This window comes from Salmo salar, chromosome ssa06 (assembly GCF_905237065.1).
Source record: "Salmo salar chromosome ssa06, Ssal_v3.1, whole genome shotgun sequence".
NCBI classification, from domain to species: Eukaryota; Metazoa; Chordata; class Actinopteri; order Salmoniformes; family Salmonidae; genus Salmo; species Salmo salar.
In genome coordinates, this window is record NC_059447.1 from 35,982,506 (window position 1) to 36,002,358 (window position 19,853).

At 43.2% G+C, this 19,853-nt stretch overlaps 1 protein-coding gene across 5 annotated transcripts in view; it reads right to left on the minus strand.

Moving 5' to 3' along the window:
• LOC106607174 (myocardin-related transcription factor A) overlaps positions 1-19,853 on the minus strand; it is a 48,141-nt gene that overhangs the window by 25,060 nt on the left and 3,228 nt on the right. For 3 of the 5 annotated variants that reach the window (XM_014203833.2, XM_014203837.2, XM_045720460.1), the window contains exons 2-3: positions 19,376-19,426; positions 11,326-11,523 (exon numbers count right to left, since the gene is read on the minus strand). In XM_014203833.2, coding sequence (XP_014059308.2) covers positions 11,326-11,485 — 160 coding nt within the window. In that variant the 5' untranslated portion in view covers positions 11,486-11,523; positions 19,376-19,426. Of the gene's footprint in view, positions 1-1,050; positions 1,665-11,325; positions 11,527-19,375; positions 19,427-19,853 lie in introns of those variants that run through there. The other 2 variants (XM_045720463.1, XM_014203836.2) reach the window with 2 other exon arrangements.

The following is a 19,853-nucleotide window of genomic DNA, read 5'->3' on the forward strand; positions in this document are numbered from 1 at the left end:
CTGTGCACTTTTTCTACAAACGCCTATTCAATCGTTTACTTCTTTGAGAATATTTTCAAAACCTTCCATTCCCTCCATCCCAACCCTGAGATGAAACCCATCCTTCTCCCTGCTGGTTTCTATTTGTGCACCACACTGTAATATCTGGGAACTCTATCTCTCTGCCCGGCCCAGCCTGTTGAGTTACAGGGAATATTACTGTAAATCACCCGACACTCAAACTGCTCCGAAGCAGAAATCTAAGGCCTGGGCTCGGCCTGGCTGAATGAGGGGACACATGTGAACAGACACCCTCCTCAATCAGGGCCAAGGTATGCTGTCCACCTTTGAAACTCTGTGAAGTCAAACTGGCTGCCAAGGCAGGTGCCTGTGAGTTACCGTATCATACAGTGTCTCTGAAAGACTGTACGTCTCGGTGCAAATAACCTCTCGGTAAATCACAGTCTGTCTCAATGGTTCCAAGTCCATCTCAGTGTCTCAAGCCTGTCCCTGTTTTCCCTCAGCGTCCATCTGTGTCTTAGTATCTAAACCCGTCTCTGTGTGTCACACTAAACACCACAGTATCTTCATCAGTCTCAGTATTTCTCACCTTAACTCAGTGGGCCAGCGTATCTGCCTCACAGCACATTTATGTTTCTCTAAAAGTCAGTGTGAGATTCTCAGTGTGTCACGACTAAGTCTGTTCAGGCTCTTCTCGCTCCAACTCAGTTGGTGTCACGGTCCTGGCTGCACCCACAGGTGCCTGAGCATTGTCCACTGGGCACAGAATCCTGGCGCTGCCCCATCTGTACCGGGGCCAGAAGGTCCACTTAGTATCTGACCAGAAGCCCAGAAGACACCAGACACCCACTGAGCCGGCCTGAGCAGCATAACTCAATACAAACGATTCACTGAGGAAAACTTATTAACTTATTAAGGATAATAATTCCCCATAATGATGCCGTTTCAAAATATATATAACCAAACAAAGATATCAATGAAACCATATCTTCCACATCTCTTATTATAAAGAGTTTGTGTGTATGTGTGCGTGCATAATACGAATCCCACCTTCCCTCAGGCTCTGACAAGCCCGGCGTTCTAACTCCAATCGTATGCGTTGCTTATCCATGCTGTTGCTGATTGGAGGGTGCCCAAAAGAGGTGGGGTCTGTGTGAAGGGACGGGTTGGTGTCCAGCATGGTGATCAGGTTCAAAACAATAAATAAGTATTACTGAAAGACAGTGGTCCCATCAAATAATGTCCAAAAACATTCAAATGTAACAAAAATAGAATTCTCTGTTCAGTTCAGTCCAATACAGTCAATATGTATTATCAGGTTTGTGATATCTTTTGGAAAAGTCACAGAGATTCTGCTAAATATATTAATGCAGGATGTCGCCCGATGGACCAAAATAAGAGCATTAGAATAGAAATGGTCCTTGTGCAAGTGACAAAAATCATGAGAAGAGTGAAGTTTTCCAAAAGTCCATGTAAAGTGCTCTATACACAACTGTGTTCACTGACCTCTCCTCTTTCTCTTGTTTTTTAGCAAACAAAGTTCAGAATAGTTCCAAAAAATGCCCAAATCTCATTGAAAAAACAAAACCAAATGAAAAAGATGGAAAAAATAAACACTGGCTTGCAGTGGAAATGTACAGCTGCTATGAGTTTCAAGAGCCAGTATCTACTGCAGCAAGGCGAGTGAGTGAGGTGAGTGTGTGGGTCTGTGAGTGTGTGTCAAATTCCTGTGAATCCTTGATCAAGCACTGTCACAGCTGTTGCTGCACCCACTCACTCCGCCATTGACAGACACCGACACACTTCAGCTAAACCTTTTCCTCCTAACCACAATCAAATACTTCCCCCTTGGCACCTTTGCTCATTAGTGACAACATAAGAGTGCACACCTGTGAGCTTTGTTCACAATCTAGACGCCCCATATTCAACTGGCGGACTGCGGTCCGGACCCGGTCCCAGACGGGGTTAATACAGGCCGCGGGTCCGGACTACAAAATAAATAAATATAAACTCAGCAAAAAAAGAAACGTCCTCTCAAAAAGTAACAGTCAGTATCTGGTGTGGCCACCAGCTGCATTAAGTACTGCAGTGCATCTCCTCCTCATGGACTGCACCAGATTTGCCAGTTCTTGCTGTGAGATGTTACCCCACTCTTCCTGCAAGTTCCCGGACATTTCTGGGGGGAATGGCCCTAGCCCTCACCCTCCGATCCAACAGGTCCCAGACGTGCTCAATGGGATTGAGATCCGAGCTCTTCGCTGGCCATGGCAGAACACTGACATTCCTGTCTTGCAGGAAATCACGCACAGAACGAGCAGTATGGCTGGTGGCATTGTCATGCTGGAGGGTCATGTCAGGATGAGCCTGCAGGAAGGGTACCACATGAGGGAGGAGGATGTCTTCCCTGTAACGCACAGCGTTGAGATTGCCTGCAATGACAACAAGCTCAGTCTGATGATGCTGTGACACAACGCCCCAGACCACGACGGACCATCCACCTCCAAATCGATCCTGCTCCAGAGTACAGGCCTCGGTGTAACACTCATTCCTTCGACAATAAACGCGAACCCAACCATCCCCCCTGGTTAGACAAAACCGTGACTCGTCAGTGAAGAACACTTTTTGCCAGGCCTGTCTGGTCCAGTGACGGTGGGTTTGTGCCCATAGGAAACGTTGTTGCCGGTGATGTCTGGTGAGGACCTGCCTTACAACAGGCCTACAAGCCCTTAGGCTGAGAGAGGCTGGACTATTGCGGACAGTCTGAGTACTGATGGAGGGACTGTGCCTTCCTGGTGTAACTCGGGCAATTGTTGTTGGCATCCTGTACCTGTCCCGCAGGTGTGATGTTCGGATGTACTGATCCTGTGCAGGTGTTGTTACACGTGGTCTGCCACTGTGGACGATCAGCTGTCCGTCCTGTCTCCCTGTAGCGCTGTCTTAGGCGTCTCACAGTACGGACATTGCAATTTATTGCCCTGGCCACATCTGCAGTCCTCATGCCTCCTTGCAGCATGCCTAAGGCACGTTCACACAGATGAGGAGGGACCCTGGGCATCTTTCTTTTGGTGTTTTTCAGAGTCAGTAGAAAGGCCTCTTTAGTGTCCTAAGTTTTCATGACTGTGACCTTAATTGCCTACCGTCTAAACTGTTAGTGTCTTAACGACCGTTCCACAGGTGCTTGTTCATTCATTGTTTATGGTTCATTGGACAAGCATGGGAAACAGTGTTTAAACCCTTTACAATGAAGATCTGCAAAGTTATTTGGATTTTTATGAATTATCTTTCTTTTTTTGCTGAGTTTCTTTTTTGGAAGTAGGTCAGGCTTTGACCCCTGGTATCATATAAAACACACATAAGACATGGAAACATTTGTAGAATTGCAGAAAATTTGCTTTAAACAGCAACAAAATAAAATGCTCTGCCCCATGCAAAATGTGTAAAATTGTGGGAAATTAGCTTTAAAACTGCAAGATTTTCTCTACGCCAACAAGAGGGTTGTGAACAGTTTGGGGTCACATGGGTTGCGAGGTGGAGGTTTGTTACTACGCCGATAAATGACAAAATCCATCCGGACCTTTGCCCCCTAGGAGATTACTATTTCAAATAGTACTTGAGTACCCTGATGTAGGCAGACAGCATAATGGCCTCACCCTGATGTAGGCAGACAGCATAATGGCCTCACCCTGATGTAGGCAGACAGCATAATGGCCTCACACAGTACCCTGATGTAGGCAGACAGCATAATGGCCTCACCCTGATGTAGGCAGACAGCATAATGGCCTCACACAGTACCCTGATGTAGGCAGACAGCATAATGGCCCCACACAGTACCCTGATGTAGGCAGACAGCATAATGGCCTCACACAGTACCCTGATGTAGGCAGACAGCATAATGGCCTCACACAGTACCCTGATGTAGGCAGACAGCATAATGGCCTCACACAGTACCCTGATGTAGGCAGACAGCATAATGGCCCCACACAGTAAGTACCCTGACGTAGGCAGACAGCATAATGGCCTCACACAGTACCCTGATGTAGGCAGACAGCATAATGGCCTCACACAGTACCCTGATGTAGGCAGACAGCATAATGGCCTCACACAGTACCCTGATGTAGGCAGACAGCATAATGGCCCCACACAGTACCCTGATGTAGGCAGACAGCATAATGGCCCCACACAGTACCCTGATGTAGGCAGACAGCATAATGGCCCCACACAGTACCCTGATGTAGGCAGACAGCATAATGGCCCCACACAGTACCCTGATGTAGGCAGACAGCATAATGGCCCCACACAGTACCCTGATGTAGGCAGACGGCACAATGGCCCCACACAGTACCCTGATGTAGGCAGACGGCACAATGGCCTCACACAGTACCCTGATGTAGGCAGACAGCATAATGGCCTCACACAGTACCCTGATGTAGGCAGACAGCATAATGGCCCCACACAGTACCCTGATGTAGGCAGACAGCATAATGGCCTCACACAGTACCCTGATGTAGGCAGACAGCATAATGGCCTCACACAGTACCCTGATGTAGGCAGACAGCATAATGGCCTCACACAGTACCCTGATGTAGGCAGACAGCATAATGGCCCCACACAGTACCCTGATGTAGGCAGACAGCATAATGGCCTCACACAGTACCCTGATGTAGGCAGACAGCATAATGGCCTCACACAGTACCCTGATGTAGGCAGACAGCATAATGGCCTCACACAGTACCCTGATGTAGGCAGACGGCACAATGGCCTCACACAGTACCCTGATGTAGGCAGACAGCATAATGGCCCCACACAGTACCCTGATGTAGGCAGACAGCATAATGGCCCCACACAGTACCCTGATGTAGGCAGACAGCATAATGGCCCCACACAGTACCCTGATGTAGGCAGACAGCATAATGGCCCCACACAGTACCCTGATGTAGGCAGACAGCATAATGGCCTCACACAGTAGTACCCTGATGTAGGCAGACAGCATAATGGCCCCAGGGAAGAAACTGCCACCACACAGATCCCCAAACAGAAACACGCGTTGTCCCAAAGCCAAGGCTGGGTCTTTGACGGTTTCAGTCTTCACCGTTTGACTTTGGTAAGCAAAACATTTGCTAATACAAGAAGGCAGTGACAGAGAGTGAGAACTTTAAAATGTGAAACACGTTTTGGTCTGCCACTTCTCATTAAAACATCAATGCTAATCAAAGCCCTAAAATCATTTTCTAAAGATGAAGTACAAAAAACTGCCAAAACAGACATTTAAAAACAGAAATGTAGCCTACAGCTGTGTGTACTGCCAAAGTTACCATTTGTATTCACTTAATGGTGGATCAGGTGAGCTAAAATAAAGTCGGGAACTAGCCTGAGGGTCATAACAAAGAACTATGTCAGGGAGAGAAAATCCCCAGGGAAGCTCTTGATTATTATTGGCATTCACTTTGCGTTTTAAAACAGATTTGTGTAATGGCCTAGCTTCAGAGAGCCGGCCACAATAAAGGTGAGTATAAGAGACTATTTACAGATGCCCACAAACTGAGTGTGAGTGAGTGAGTGAGTGAGTGAGTGAGTGAGTGAGTGAGTGAGTGAGTGAGTGAGTGAGTGAGTGAGTGAGTGAGTGAGTGAGTGAGTGAGTGTGAGAGATGCTGGAATCAGGATGCGCAATCCTCAGGCAAAGCTCAGTTTGACAAGGAAGGGGGAAATGAAGACTCTGATCCCCCTTGCTGCAGATAAGGCACCAACCATATGCTTGCAGGGATAATCCTGCTTTCATGTTTGTGTGTGTGTGTGAGAGTGTGTGTTTATCAGCCATAAATACTGATGATAGGAAAAGCTAATAACTCACAGGGGCTCTAAGCATATCCAAAATACCTAAAGTTGCATTCTGCTGTTTCAGTGAAAGTGGTAATAATCAATGTTTATCAGACTGAAATAGAGCTCCTGTGGGCATCCTCTGAATACTAGATCAGTGATGGTTATGCTCAGAACTATGCAAGGTCAAGGTCAAATTAATTGTAAGTTAAGAATGTAGGGTCAAAAATCAGCCCATAGCCCGGTACTAAATGCAAACCAATTCTCACTATTGCCAAACAATCCAACCAATTCCTTGCTGATAAGGCCCAAGGAAAACACGAAATAGCTAGAGAAAAAAACTATTCTGTGAGGCTACTTGCCGATTCTACTGTACATGCTTATAAAGTACTGAAGCATTATGACTTCTGAAAGAAGGAAACTGTATACAGAGTTGACCTCTGGTAGTTCCAGCAGGGGTAGTGAAACACCTACCAGCTGTTTCATAACCAATCCCAGAAGATGCATTTAGCCTGCAGGTTTGGTGTGACTAAGCACCTTCAGACAGGGAGGTAAAATAATCACATCTCCTAGAAGCGGTCTTGGGGGGGGAGAATTAGACTGATGAAAATTAAACTAATGAGTGTTTTAACTATGAATCGCTACAACGGCAGAAGATCTAACATGAGTTTCCCAAACCACCACAGAGAGAGAACATTCGCTAAGTGTGTCGTTGGAGCGTGTGGCGATACTGTTAGGATTGAAAGAAAGGCAGCGCTGCTCTCAGATCAGCTTTCTTCCATTCAAATCTTACCTTAACATTCAAATTATTTCACAATAATGGCGATGGATCAGCTCCTAGAGAGATATATTACCACATTATGGCTGCAAATAATGAGGCGGCTTATTCTAATGCTGACCCAATAATAATGCACTAAATCAGTTTGGGCATATAATTGCGCACATCAAAATATATTGAGTCAAAAATGACAGAAAGTAGCCTACAATTAGCTACTGTAAATAGAACTCAATACGATTTCAATATATATCCCTAGAGTCTATACTGTATGCATCTCAGTTTTCATTTGAAGCATCTTTTTTATCCTTCACTTGTTTGTAACAATTACAAAAACACTGGCAACTTTGCATATGTAGTCAACTTTGTTCCGATGTTATCGGCGGTCACAGAGACAGATAAACATCTTGTTTCTATGTTTAGTGGAGATCTGTGTAAAAAGTGAAGCAGAAGGGCAACAAAAGCATCTAACGACGCAATTGCCTGTTAAGAGTGGTATGAGGCAGTCGGTAAACAAAGGGCGTTTTGAGGCGCAACTTTAGTAACAAGGCTTTTGGGAAACAGCTTGGAAATCTAACCATGCTACTACGAAGGTTCTAACGATGAACTTAATATGTTTTTTGGAAACTGGGCCCTGGCGTTTCAGTATCTGGTGGGCCTTCTGTGCTTGAAACAAGATGGAGTCCACATTCAAACAGTTACTGCTGCTGCCTTCACACATCGAGGTCTTACTCAGGAGGAAGGGTGTGCGGAAAACAAGTCTCAAATTAACTCCTTCTCTCTGGGCCTGGGCTCCAGAATGTGAGCAGCCCCCCTCCCCCACCAAGCCTTCCCCTCGGGCTGACTGTTTTAAATAGTAGGCCAGCTGGCTATGGGGGCTATATCCAGCTACCCTTAACTGGTGCAGACGGCGGCTAGGGTTACTCACAGATATCCCTGCACACACACAACCTGACTCCACACATATCTTGTGTTAAGGATCTAGAACCTGTTCAATATCCTCAGCGCATTTGAACACATAAAAACACAAGTTAACACTGAAACAGACATTTCGATTACATTAAGAGAATTTCCAAGGTTTGAAAATGAACCTCATCTCGTGATTCATAGGACATGTTGCATACATGCAAATGTCAATGTATATGTGATGTGCCACAGTACTTCAATTCCCTGTCCTTCCTCTAATGCTGTATGGCCAGTTAAAGTGTTTCTGTCAACCACAAGATGGCAGCGTGTATCATCCCAAACAACACTGATGTTTTTAGTGGTCCAAAATGTTCAATCCAGCTGCTGTGTACATCTGGCAGCATGTGTTCAGGGCCAGAGATGAAAGAGCAAGTAGGGAACATAAGACTTCAGGGTGATTAAACTCTTATGAACTCTTTGTGCAGTCATCCTTACTGTCACGTCCCTTATTCCTGGTCAATCACATTCACAGTACATGAGGTCAGCTATATGGTTCAGGTGTCAAGGTTTTCCAGTAATATTTCACAGTTGAAAAAAAATACACATTTAGACTCATAGCAGTGGACTTTATACGCCTCTTGATCTCATCTCTCTCACTTTTTGCTGCCCCTCGTTCATAATCTTTTTCCTCCCTTCCCGTCATCCCCTTCCATTAATCTCCGTTCTCCCTTCTCTCGTTTGACAGCCTTGATTACCATAGATTTGTAAACATATCAAAATATGAACAGATATGGAATTGAGGATATATCTACGTCAAGAACATAACTTTCGGCTGCTATTATCCAAAAATCCACATACCAACACCCACACAATTATAGAAAAACACACACAATCAATCAATCGGTTTATTATTCTCTGCAACGTAAGGCTCCTCGAGCATGAGTGTTTCAGATAAACGTCAGGAAGACATTTCTGTTTCCATGGAAACAACAGACGTCTTGGAGGGTTCGGGTTCGCGGTTTTTGGCCTAGTGGGAGATCTGTCAACGTGCCCTTGAGCAGGACATTGACCCTGGATGCTTCTGTGTGTCGCTCTGAATGGGAGTCTGTTGGATGACTGGCATGATGTAGTTGTTGAGCGGCTTCACTGCAAGTATATTGTGTTTCGGAGATTCAATAAAAAATGTTTTCAAAAAAAGACGTCCAGTGTGTGTGTCTATGCTGAGAATCAACTCAGTGCTCTGTGTGGAACAGTGTCAGTAGGAGACAAAAACATTTTTAAACGTGGAGGAACTGAACTAGTTCATTAAGAGCACAGATTTCTGCTTTCCATTAGGAAACGTTTATCTCTGGTGTGCCGTGACCTATTAAACACGACCCAGGAACCTCATCACACCTGACTCCCTACAGACACTTCACACCTCTCCCCCACCTGTCAGAACAGCAGACTGAAGGTGCAGAGCATGCTCACTCATAATGGAGCCTGTGTGTTCATGCTTATCGGCAAGCGTACACTGACACCCATACACCCCAATTAGCATGCTATCCATTGGTGAACACTTAGTCACAGAGCAAGATGGAGATCAGAGTGTAGTAGAGCACAGTGTCAGGGCAGCAGTGTCTAGCCCTGCTGTGTTTTGAATTACAACTGCGGTCTGGGTATGAGTGCAGTGCCTCGACAACCACTACACACTTGATCTCTCAGGCCTCCTCCTTAGCAAAGTGGTTGGGCCCGGGCCCAACTTTGTCAATAAACAGTCGTGTTGAGCTGCCTGCACTTCAGTGAAATATCGGGACAAGTATGTAACCTCTAAATTCCTAAAATACCTGAGCATGTGCAGTGTTGGGGAACCTACTCTGAAAATACAGTTTTCCAAGCTACTAATTACTTCACACTGGAAGAAATTAAGCTACATTAAAGCTACCCTTAAGAAAAATATAGTTTACTGAACTAAAGTTACTTTGAACAAGAGGTTAACTACATACAAAGTACTTTGTGATAAATAATCATATCTACATCTGAAATATCCGACTACAAATTGCAAGAAGTTAACAGAATGTTTTTAGCCTATTAAAAACACACAAACTGGTGTTTCAAGTGAGAATTAGACAGGTCTGATGCCAAAAAAAGAAAAGGAAATTGCCTATCTTTTAGCTGAAAAAGTTATGTAGTTCCAGTAGCTAGCCTCAAGGCAAAAAAACGTTATGACCTACTGAAAACACGACCGAGATCTGAATTGAGTTCAACTACCACCAATCTACAGCAAAATGGAGTTAAATGACTAGTTGAACTACATGTAGTTCACTACTACAACACTGAGCATGAGTACGCTCGGGGATAACACGCAAAGTTAGAGCTGCAGTTTGCTGCTTTGGCTGCGGTAATAAAATGTTAACTATGTAAACTCACATAGCTCAGCGAATGGGACTGCATCCGATGATAGCATGAGTGGAAAAAGTGAACACGATTAACTCAGACTTTTATTGCTCATGATATCAGGTTGCTCTTTTTAAAAGTTGCTTGTCTCACAGCTTCCCTTCGCTGAGATGCTTGTGGTTTAGGATGCTGGTGTAGTTTGGTGGAACAAAGTGCTTTTCAATGTTTCCAGTGCTGCTGACTTTGTTTGTTGCTTAGAATTGTAATCCGTGAACCAAAAGGCTTCTCAACAGCTTTTACCCCCAAGCCATAAGACTTCTGAACAGGTAATCAAATGGCACCCCCCAACCCCTCTTTTACGCTGTGCTACTCTCGGTTTATCATATATTAATAGTCACTTTAACTATACATTCATGTACATGCTACCTCATTTAGCCCGACTAACCGGTGCTCCCGCACATTGGCTACCCGGAATATCTGCATTGTGTCCCGCCACCCACCAACCCCTCTTTTACGCTACTGCTACTCTCTGTTTATCATATATTAATAGTCACTTTAACCATATCTACATGTACATACTACCTCAATCAGCCTGACTAACCGGTGTCTGTATGTAGCCTCGCTACTTTTATAGACTCGCTACTGTATATAGCCTTGCTACTGTTATTATTCACTGTCTCTTTACTGTTGTTTTTTATTTCCTTACTTATCTATTGTTCACCTAATACCTATTTTTTACTTAAATTGCATTGTTGGTTAGGGCCTGTAAGTAAGGATTTCACTGTAAGGTCTACACATGTATTCGGCGCACGTGACAAATAAACTTTAATTTGATTTGAAAAGGAGAGAGTAGCCCCCATGTTTAGACTTTATCGCCTACACACACACACACACACACACGTTCGTATTTTCCTCATGTCTGTAAAAATAATTTCATACACAAGCTCTTCCTCCTCATGACTTAATGAGAGAAGCTCAAGTTCAGCCTGGTTTTATTCCAGCACAGCAGCTTCTACTCCTCTTCCTCAAGTGCACTTTTGCAAACTGCATTCCAGGTACCCTTTGACCCGGAGTGCACATGGGTAAGATACTACTCTCCTCCCCCTCGTTGAGCTCATTCAGCTGGAATTCTAGCAACTTTGCCATACAACTCTCCCTCCTTGACCAGAGACCACTGTGGGTACGGTACCAAGTGAGAGGAAGTATGAGAGCAAAGTGTAACGGTTCTACAGTTCTACCTGCATTATAGAAGTGTTTACACAACACAGCGCCTCAGACTGAGTAACCCGTCCATGCTTCATAGCTGCGGTCTTGGTTTTCATTTTCTACAGTTCATACCAGTAGCTTTCTGATGGAAGTGGATGGTCTTCGCACCACATAGCGTCAGTCCACCAGGGTTTTAATCTCATCAGTGGGCTTGATGGCAGTTGCCTGGAATCAGAACAGGCACTCACCGTTTTTCCTGTCTCTCAGGGGCAGCAGGTTGGGGGCGGGCTGCAGCGACAGCTCTTGCAGCTCATTGGTCACTGCCTCGCTATGTGGGCTGGGGGCGGAGTCAGACGATGCAGGAGCCGAACCACTTGGGCCTGGCCCCTCCCCTGCTTGGGCTTCCATGATCGAAGGGGGGGACAGAGGGTGGCTGACGGACAGACCTGAGAGATAAACAAAATAACACATTCATCAAAAATGTCTAGAACTCTCTCACCAAACTGGCTAGAACATCCCTCCTTTACTTGTATCCCAACTGCTTCCTGCCTTCCATCACCTGCCTGACACATTCCCAGGGCTCCCCTCCAGTTCACTAGCCTGACAAAGTGTATGAGCCCTAATTTAATAGGTTAATGGGTCTTGCTGCAGTTGGACCAGCCCATCCCCATGGCAACCCACCATAACAGGCAGGACCGCAGATGAAACACTGGGCCCAGCCAATACTGCGGAGGACCAGCTCCTTGCCATGGCAACGCCTTACAATAACAGATGCAGATAAATGTACAAAATCACATGCTAACGGATTCATAGGAGCAGCCTAAAACAGACATAGGCTTGGAATGAGAGCTCAACTTGCTACTCATGGGCCACAAAGGTGCTCTTGCAAACCTCCAGCTAATCTGTCACTTAGCAGTGTGTACCGATATGGTCTCCTACACTAAATATCAATGTGACTTGATGGAATGCAGTCTGTATCCACATGCCATTTTTGCATTAGTCATGTGGTGAGCTTTACTCATAATGCCTTCATTGTTAAACATATTTGCAGTTTTCTCAGCAGGTAAAACAGCAGCATAGCTAAATAGCTGTGTTTTACAGAATTTGGTGCAGCAGTTAATTTTACTTCAATACAACGCTTTGCATAGTGTTACACTGCCATCCATTGTCGTCTTGTTTAGTGCCTCACCCCATGGTTAAAGGACCAGTGCAGTCAAAAAGGTGATATCCCTGTGTTTTATATATACATTGAACAAAAATAGAAAACGCAACATGTAAAGTGTTGGTCCCATGTTTCCTGAGCTGAAATAAAAGATCCCAGAAATGTTCCATATGTACAAAAGGTTTATTTCTCTCAAATCCCTGTCAGTGAGCATTTCTCCTTTGCCAAGATAATTAATCCACCTGACAGGTGGGGCATATCAAGAAGTTGATTAAACAGCATGATCATTACACAGGTGCACCTTGTGCTGGGGACAATAAAAGGCCACAAAAAATGTGCAGTTGAACACAACACAGTGCCACGGATGTCTCAAGTTGAGGGGGCGTCAAATTGGCATGCTGACTGCAGGAATGTCCACCAGAGCTGTTGCCAGAGAATTGAATGTTCAATTGTGTGGCTTGTTGTCTTACAGTTAATGTAGCTTGTGTCATTGGGGCTAATCATGATGATTAGGGGGGGGGGTATTATTTCAATTTCCATCTCCTTTATCTTTCCACTCATCAAGCTGTAATAATACATTTGAGAAATTCCAACATCTACTCTGTCTGCACTGCTTCCCAGGCAACCACCGTAGCAGGAATGCTGTGATACTAAATCGGCTTTAGCAAGAAAAAGGGGGACATGCTGTAAGAAGGGGGATATGCTATGAAGCCAGACCCAACATACTGTAAGTCATAGTTATTCATAGTTATTCATTTCAAATATAGAGCATTTCAGGCACACAAAAATTCAAAATTCAAACATTGAAAAGTTTCACAAAAAAGTGCACGGCCAAACCAGTCTGCCCGGTCAAAACGTCTAACCACTATTTCTAGAGGTCGACCAATTAATCGGAATTTTTGGACACCGATTTGGCCGATTCTTTATTTAACTAGGCAAGTCAGTTAAGAATACATTCTTATTTTCAATGACGGCCTAGGAACGGTGGGTTAACTGCCTTGTTCAGGGGCAGAACGACAGATTTGTACCTAGTCAGCTCGGGGATTCAATCTCGCAACCTTACGGTTAACTAGTCCAACGCTCTAACCACCTGCTTTACATTGCACTCCACGAGGAGCCTGCCTGTTACGCGAATGCAGTAAGAAGCCAAGGTAAGTTGCTACCTAGCATTAAACATCTTATAAAAAACAATCAATCAATCATAATCACTAGTTAACTACACATGGTTGATGATATTACTAGTTTATCTAGCGTGTCCTGCGTTGCATATAATCGCTTAGGTACATGTTGCTCCAACCATAAACATCAATGCCATTCTTAAAATCAATACACAAGTATATATTTTTAAACCTGCATATTTAGTTAATATTGCCTGCAAACATGAATTTATTTTAACTAGGGAAAATGTGTCACTTCTCTTGCAACAGAGTCAGGGTATATGCAGCAGTTTGGGCCGCCTGGCTCGTTGCGAACTGTGTGAAGACTATTTCTTCCTAACAAAGACAGCCGACTTCGCCAAACGGGGGATGATTTAACAAAAGCGCCGAACCATAAACATCAATGCCTTTCTTAAAATCAATACACAGAAGTATATATTTTTAAACCTGCATATTTAGCTAAAAGAAATCCAGGTTAGCAGGCAATATTAACCAGGTGAAATTGTGTCACTTCTCTTGCGTCCATTGCACGCAGAGTCAGGGTATATGCAACAGGTTGGGCCGCCTGGCTCGTTGCGAACTAATTTGCCAGAATGTTACGTAATTATGACATAATATTGAAGGTTGTGCAATATAACAGGAATATTTAGACTTATGGATGCCACCCGTTAGATAAAATACGGAACGGTTCCGTACTTCACTGAAAGAATAAACGTGATAGTTCCCGGATTCGACCATATTAATGACCTAAGGCTCGTATTTCTGTATGTTTATTATATTATAATTAAGTCTACGATTTGATAGAGCAGTCTGACTGAGCGATGGTAGGCACCAGCAGGCTCGTAAGCATTCATTCAAACAGCACTTTCGTGCGTTTTGCCAGCAGCTCTTCGCAATGCTTCAAGCATTGTGCTGTTTATGACTTCAAGCCTATCAACTCCCAAGATTAGGCTGGTGTGACCCATGTGAAATGGCTAGCTAGTTAACGGGGTGCGCGCTAATAGCGTTTCAAACGTCACTCGCTCTGAGACTTGGAGTAGTTGTTCCCCTTGCTCTGCATGGGTAACGCTGCTTCGAGGGTGGCTGTTATCGATGTGTTCCTGGTTCGAGCCCAGATAGGAGCGAGGAGAGGGACGGAAGCTATACTGTTACACTGGCAATACTAAAGTGCCTATAAGAACATCCAATAGTCAAAGGTATATGAAACACAAATCGTATAGAGAGAAATAGTCCTATAATAACTACAACCTAAAACTTCTTACCTGGGAATATTGAAGACTCATGTTAAAAGGAACCACCAGCTTTCATATGTTCTCATATTCTGAGCAAGGCACTTAAACGTTAGCTTTCTTACATGGCACATATTGCACTTTTACTTTCTTCTCCAACACTTTGTTTTTGCATTATTTAAACCAAATTGAACATGTTTCATTATTTATTTGAGGCTAAATTGATTTTATTGATGTATTATATTAAGTTAAAATAACTGTTCATTCAGTATTGTTGTAATTGTCATTATTACAAATAAATAAATAAATATATGTAAAAAAAATTTAACTATTAAAACGGCCGATTAATCGGTATCAGCTTTTTTGGGTCCTCCGATAATCGGCGTTGAAAAATCATAATCGGTCGACCTCTAATATTTCTCACCTTCATTTCTCATGAATGTTCATGTTGATCAATATTTCAGCTATGCTGGCCTATTGTAAATAATCAAATAAACATCTGGTCAATACATACAATTCTGAACATATTTTCCTTTATAATGCTAATGCAGAGGCACCAATAAATTGTACAGTACACTTATTGTATGATGTTTTCATGTACATTCGCCTTATGTCTAAGGTGACTCAGGCTTTACTAATTCTGGTGAAGAAGCGTATCAGTGAACAGTATTCTGTAATTAGTTACTAAACAATAGAAATGCAATTGTGCATTGCTGCTGATATTCAACAGTCCATGATCAGCTCTGTAGACCATGAGAGCATTTTGCTGAGAAAATGGGTTGAGGCATACAGTTTAGGCTCAGAAGGACATGTGGTCCATTGTTTACCTGGTCATCAATAACTTGTGGCCCAGGCACCCTAACACATTGTTTATGGTCATGTACCAAAATACAAAGATATTGGTCTGGTGTTCTGCAAGAAATTGAAAAGATCCTAGGGGTCGATCTAGAATTGGACCCAGTCTCTCTACTGTTAGGTCTCCCTAGTAGGCATTTAACTTCTGTGGGTAAGAGGAGGCTTTACAACATCCTCACCTTCGCAGCGAAGAAAAACATACTTTTACAGTGGATTAGTGATAAGGTTCCCTCTATTAAAGATTGGCATAAGATACTATTTGAATGGGTGCCGCTGGAATATCTGACATGTACATTGCATTCTAAGACAGATCAGTTCTACAAAGTATGGGAACCTTACCTAAATTACCTAGAACCTGAAGTATCAGCTATTATGCTGCGAGGTTTCTCTTAGAATGGTGATCTATGTATTTCAGAATTACACTGTACGTTCCATGTGGGGAACTCAACTTCTAGGTTTAAACTGAGCTTTTTTATTTTATTTTTTATTTCTGTTTATGTTTGTTTAAAATGTATGTATTGAGAGACGCAATGAGGGGGATGGGGTGAGAGAAGCGCTGAGCGGGGAGAGGAAAATGGTGTGTGTACGTGCGTGCATACATACGGATATGTGTAAGTGAGTGCTGTTTTTTTTGCCTTGTATCTCTTAATATGGGTGAAAATTGTGAAACTCCAATAAAAATACTGTTACAAATAACTTGTGGCCCATTGTTTACCTTGTTACCTGGCAATGTACACAGGGATGTTTGAAAGAGCTGTCAGTCAAGGAGAGCACATGAATGTAAACTCCCCGCCCACTCAGTCAGTTCTTTCAGGCTTACTGATCATTATAGATGAGAGAAGGTAAAATGTATTAAATTCTGAGCATGTGTTGGTCATTAAAAGGCTATTTTTACTTGGGAAATAGGATGACTGTGCAGGACCTTTAAGTCAACATGGCAGTAACCTGAGCCCGATGGGCGGATTAACACAGCTGCCCTCTGTGAACCAAAATCACAACAATAGCTTCCTGCCACTCGAGCGATGTTCCAGAGGCTTCCACCCTTACACAATCTAGCTACAACTGTTGGAGCACATACAAAAACATATTATGCTGTCAGGACAAGGGAGCGCCACCACTCCACACTTTTCAAGCTGAAGGAGAGGTCACCAGCGAAGCATTGCATAGGAAGTTCACACAACCTTTGAACTCCACTGGTCCTGACTGGTGACCTACCCCGAGGCTTTTCAATCCTTCAAGAAAACGGGTTATTTTCAAACTGGGCTCTTTCTAAAAACAGGTTCATAATATACTATGTCAGTTTCCATGGCAACCCATCCCCTTTCGTCAAACCTGCTGCGCTGCCCTCATCCACCTCTTGCCGTAGATAGATATAGGCCTAGGCTATGAGCTGAAAGGGTGTTGCTTATTAGTAGCGAGCAGAAAATGAGTTATCCATCTTTTACAAACTGTCACACTTTTGGTTCAAATGAAACAAGTTAAGTCAGCTGCTGACGAGTGTTATAAGAGTGACTCACCTGTCATTTCCCAGAAAGCTATTACACAGAGTGCTTTAATCAAACACACGTATGATAACTCAGTTCTACCAAAACCATCAACACTGTCCATAATAAAATGGAATTAGTTTCACTAATATTTAACTAAGCCAAAAGATGCCGCAGGGACTGTCCAGGAAGCTCTAGTGAAAGTGACATGGTAACCTGAAGGGTTGTTGTGAACTTGTGATAGATACAATGATACACGATAACAGAAGACAACAGAACAATCGCTAGAAGAGCCATAAGAATGATAAGACACTGGACTGTTGTCCAGGTAAACCATGTTGACTTGACATCCAGCTGGGAAACAGTCAGTCACCCAGAGTAGAAATCCTACTGAGACAAAACAGCTGACAGAAATGTTAAACAAACCCAGAATTATTCAAAACAACAACATACCCAGAGATCCTATAGACACACTTTAATCCGGTACTTTCAGAGACCCGTTTTACTTATTAGAAATGATCTTGGTCATGTGCTGTTGGAGAGGGACTTTTACTTTCCCTTAGAATGACAGCCCGCCACGCCTGTAGCATGTACTGAGCACTAACAGAATGTATCACAATGTTGCACAATGAGTTACAGCATCCCTCAACACGACCACATGTGACTGACCTAATCATTTCAGCATGGATATTAGGCTAGCTATGTGTTATTTCATTTCTGTATCTTGTTCATATCATTTCTCCCAATATTTACCCAACTTTGGAGTCTTTCTCCACCTGGAACCCAGATAAATCCCATCATTTGATAGACACTGATCTCATGACCCCGAGCTTACACTGTAATGCTCTCCTGTTATCAGAACTCTCGCCATCTGAACACTTTTTAATACCTGGGATTCTGGCTTTGGTCTTAATGGTATAGACCTACAGTAGTCAGTACAGTACAGTATCCCCTGCCAGGTTAGTACTCAGTAGCCTAATGTTCATTGTAGCATTAAAAACTCTAAAAGGATCATCCTAGATCTTTAGATTGTTTCTTGATTGGCAAAGCAACTGCAACAGAGCTCATCTTTCAAAAACCTTTTATTACCAATATAACTTTTGGAGATAAAGGCTATCATGTCAGGAGACCGAAACCAACTCCACACAGGCATCTGCCTGTCTACCTATGAAATACAAATAAACACCCAGGCTTCTCACTTTCTATTTCAAACAAGCTTCATATTCTGTGAGGAAGTGTAGGGTCAGGTTTTTGGGGTGACACAAAAAACTGATGTTATAAGCTGTACGATTCTGATTGGCACAAAAAAAGACTAGCCTAACAACACCTCCATGTCCCCTACTTTACACAACACTGTGAATACTCCTATCCCAATTCTTCACCATGGACAGTTTTTTCAATGATTCATTACAGTTGGCACTGAGAACAAGCTGGACTGAATTTGAAGGGCACGGTCTGAGATTCAACGCCTTAATCATTTCCCCTGCCAAAGCAATGACATCACTGCCCGGCCTCTCTGCATCCCTCATGTTCAGACAGAAAAAGTCCTGCGCCACCACCACGTGATCCGCACTTATTTTCCTTCAGAGTCGAGAAATAATTCAAATCAGGTTTTAGGGTTCACTATTTGTTGTGATGCATGGGACCATTGGGGCAGCATGTAGACAGCATGGCAGTCTAAAGCCCTTCCTCCTAGGCCCCTGTTGGGAGTAGCAGGAGGACTTGCTGTCTCTGATGACGTCACTGAGTCACAATGCCACGGAGTCTGCCTGACGTCTTAATTACACATGTGCATAATCCCTGCCAGATGGTCCAGTTTCACTAGTGACAGAACTGTCAACCATATCTACAACCAACACACTGATCATTGACATGGCATTAGCAAACCAAAAGTAGCCCAGTACATGCTGTGTTTGTGTTTACGTACCAAGTTGTACATAACAGTGTGTGTGGAATAGTTACTAATTCAGAAAGTGGGTTCTTATTCTTAGCATTAATGGTATCATGGTGAAAACACAGTACAAGGTGTACAGTGCAATATATCAAACGGTTACAAGTTTCAGCCGCAGTAATGAAACATTAGGATTCAAAGAGATTGACACTTCTATGCCAAGATTAAGATTGTATTTCAACTACCTATAATCTTGTCCACTTTGAAGTGAGATATGAATTGAACATGGATGAGCTAAATGAACTCAAGCCATGATTCAAAGAAAGTGGAGATGAAAGAAGATGAAAAATTAGAGGAAAACAAACAAACTAACAAGACCATGGTTGAAGAAAAGGGATTCACAGCAGGGGCACAGCAACATGATGATGACAGCAGTAACATAAATCATAAGAACAGTACCACTTCAACCAATAGCAGTGTGCAATCGTGAGATTACGAGAGGTGTTTGTGCAGAGCATACCTGGTCTATTTCCTGTTTAACAAGGTCTTGCGTGTTTCCATATCAGTGGGGCTGCTCTCATTGTGAAAAAGTGAAAGGAGAAGGGAGGGGTAGTGAGGATAAAAGAGAGAAAGAGATACATTTGTTACAACATGTAAACAGATTACATAAGTATCTTAATCTCTAAACTTTAGGTAAGATTATTATTTTTTTATTCTAATTCCTGTCCAAGGAGCAGGCCAACTGTTTTCAGGTCTCCTATTTACTCAAATCTCAAGCTTGATAGAGATCAGATGCTAGGTAGACCCACCCCACGTTCAGTGAGGGGGAAAAAGTATTTGATCCCCTGCTGATTTTGTACGTTTGCCCACTGACAAAGAAATGATCAGTCTATAATTTTAATGGTAGGTTTATTTGAACAGTGAGAGACAGAATAACAACAAAAAAATCCAGAAAAACGCACGTCAAAAATGTTATAAAATGATTTGCATTTTAATGA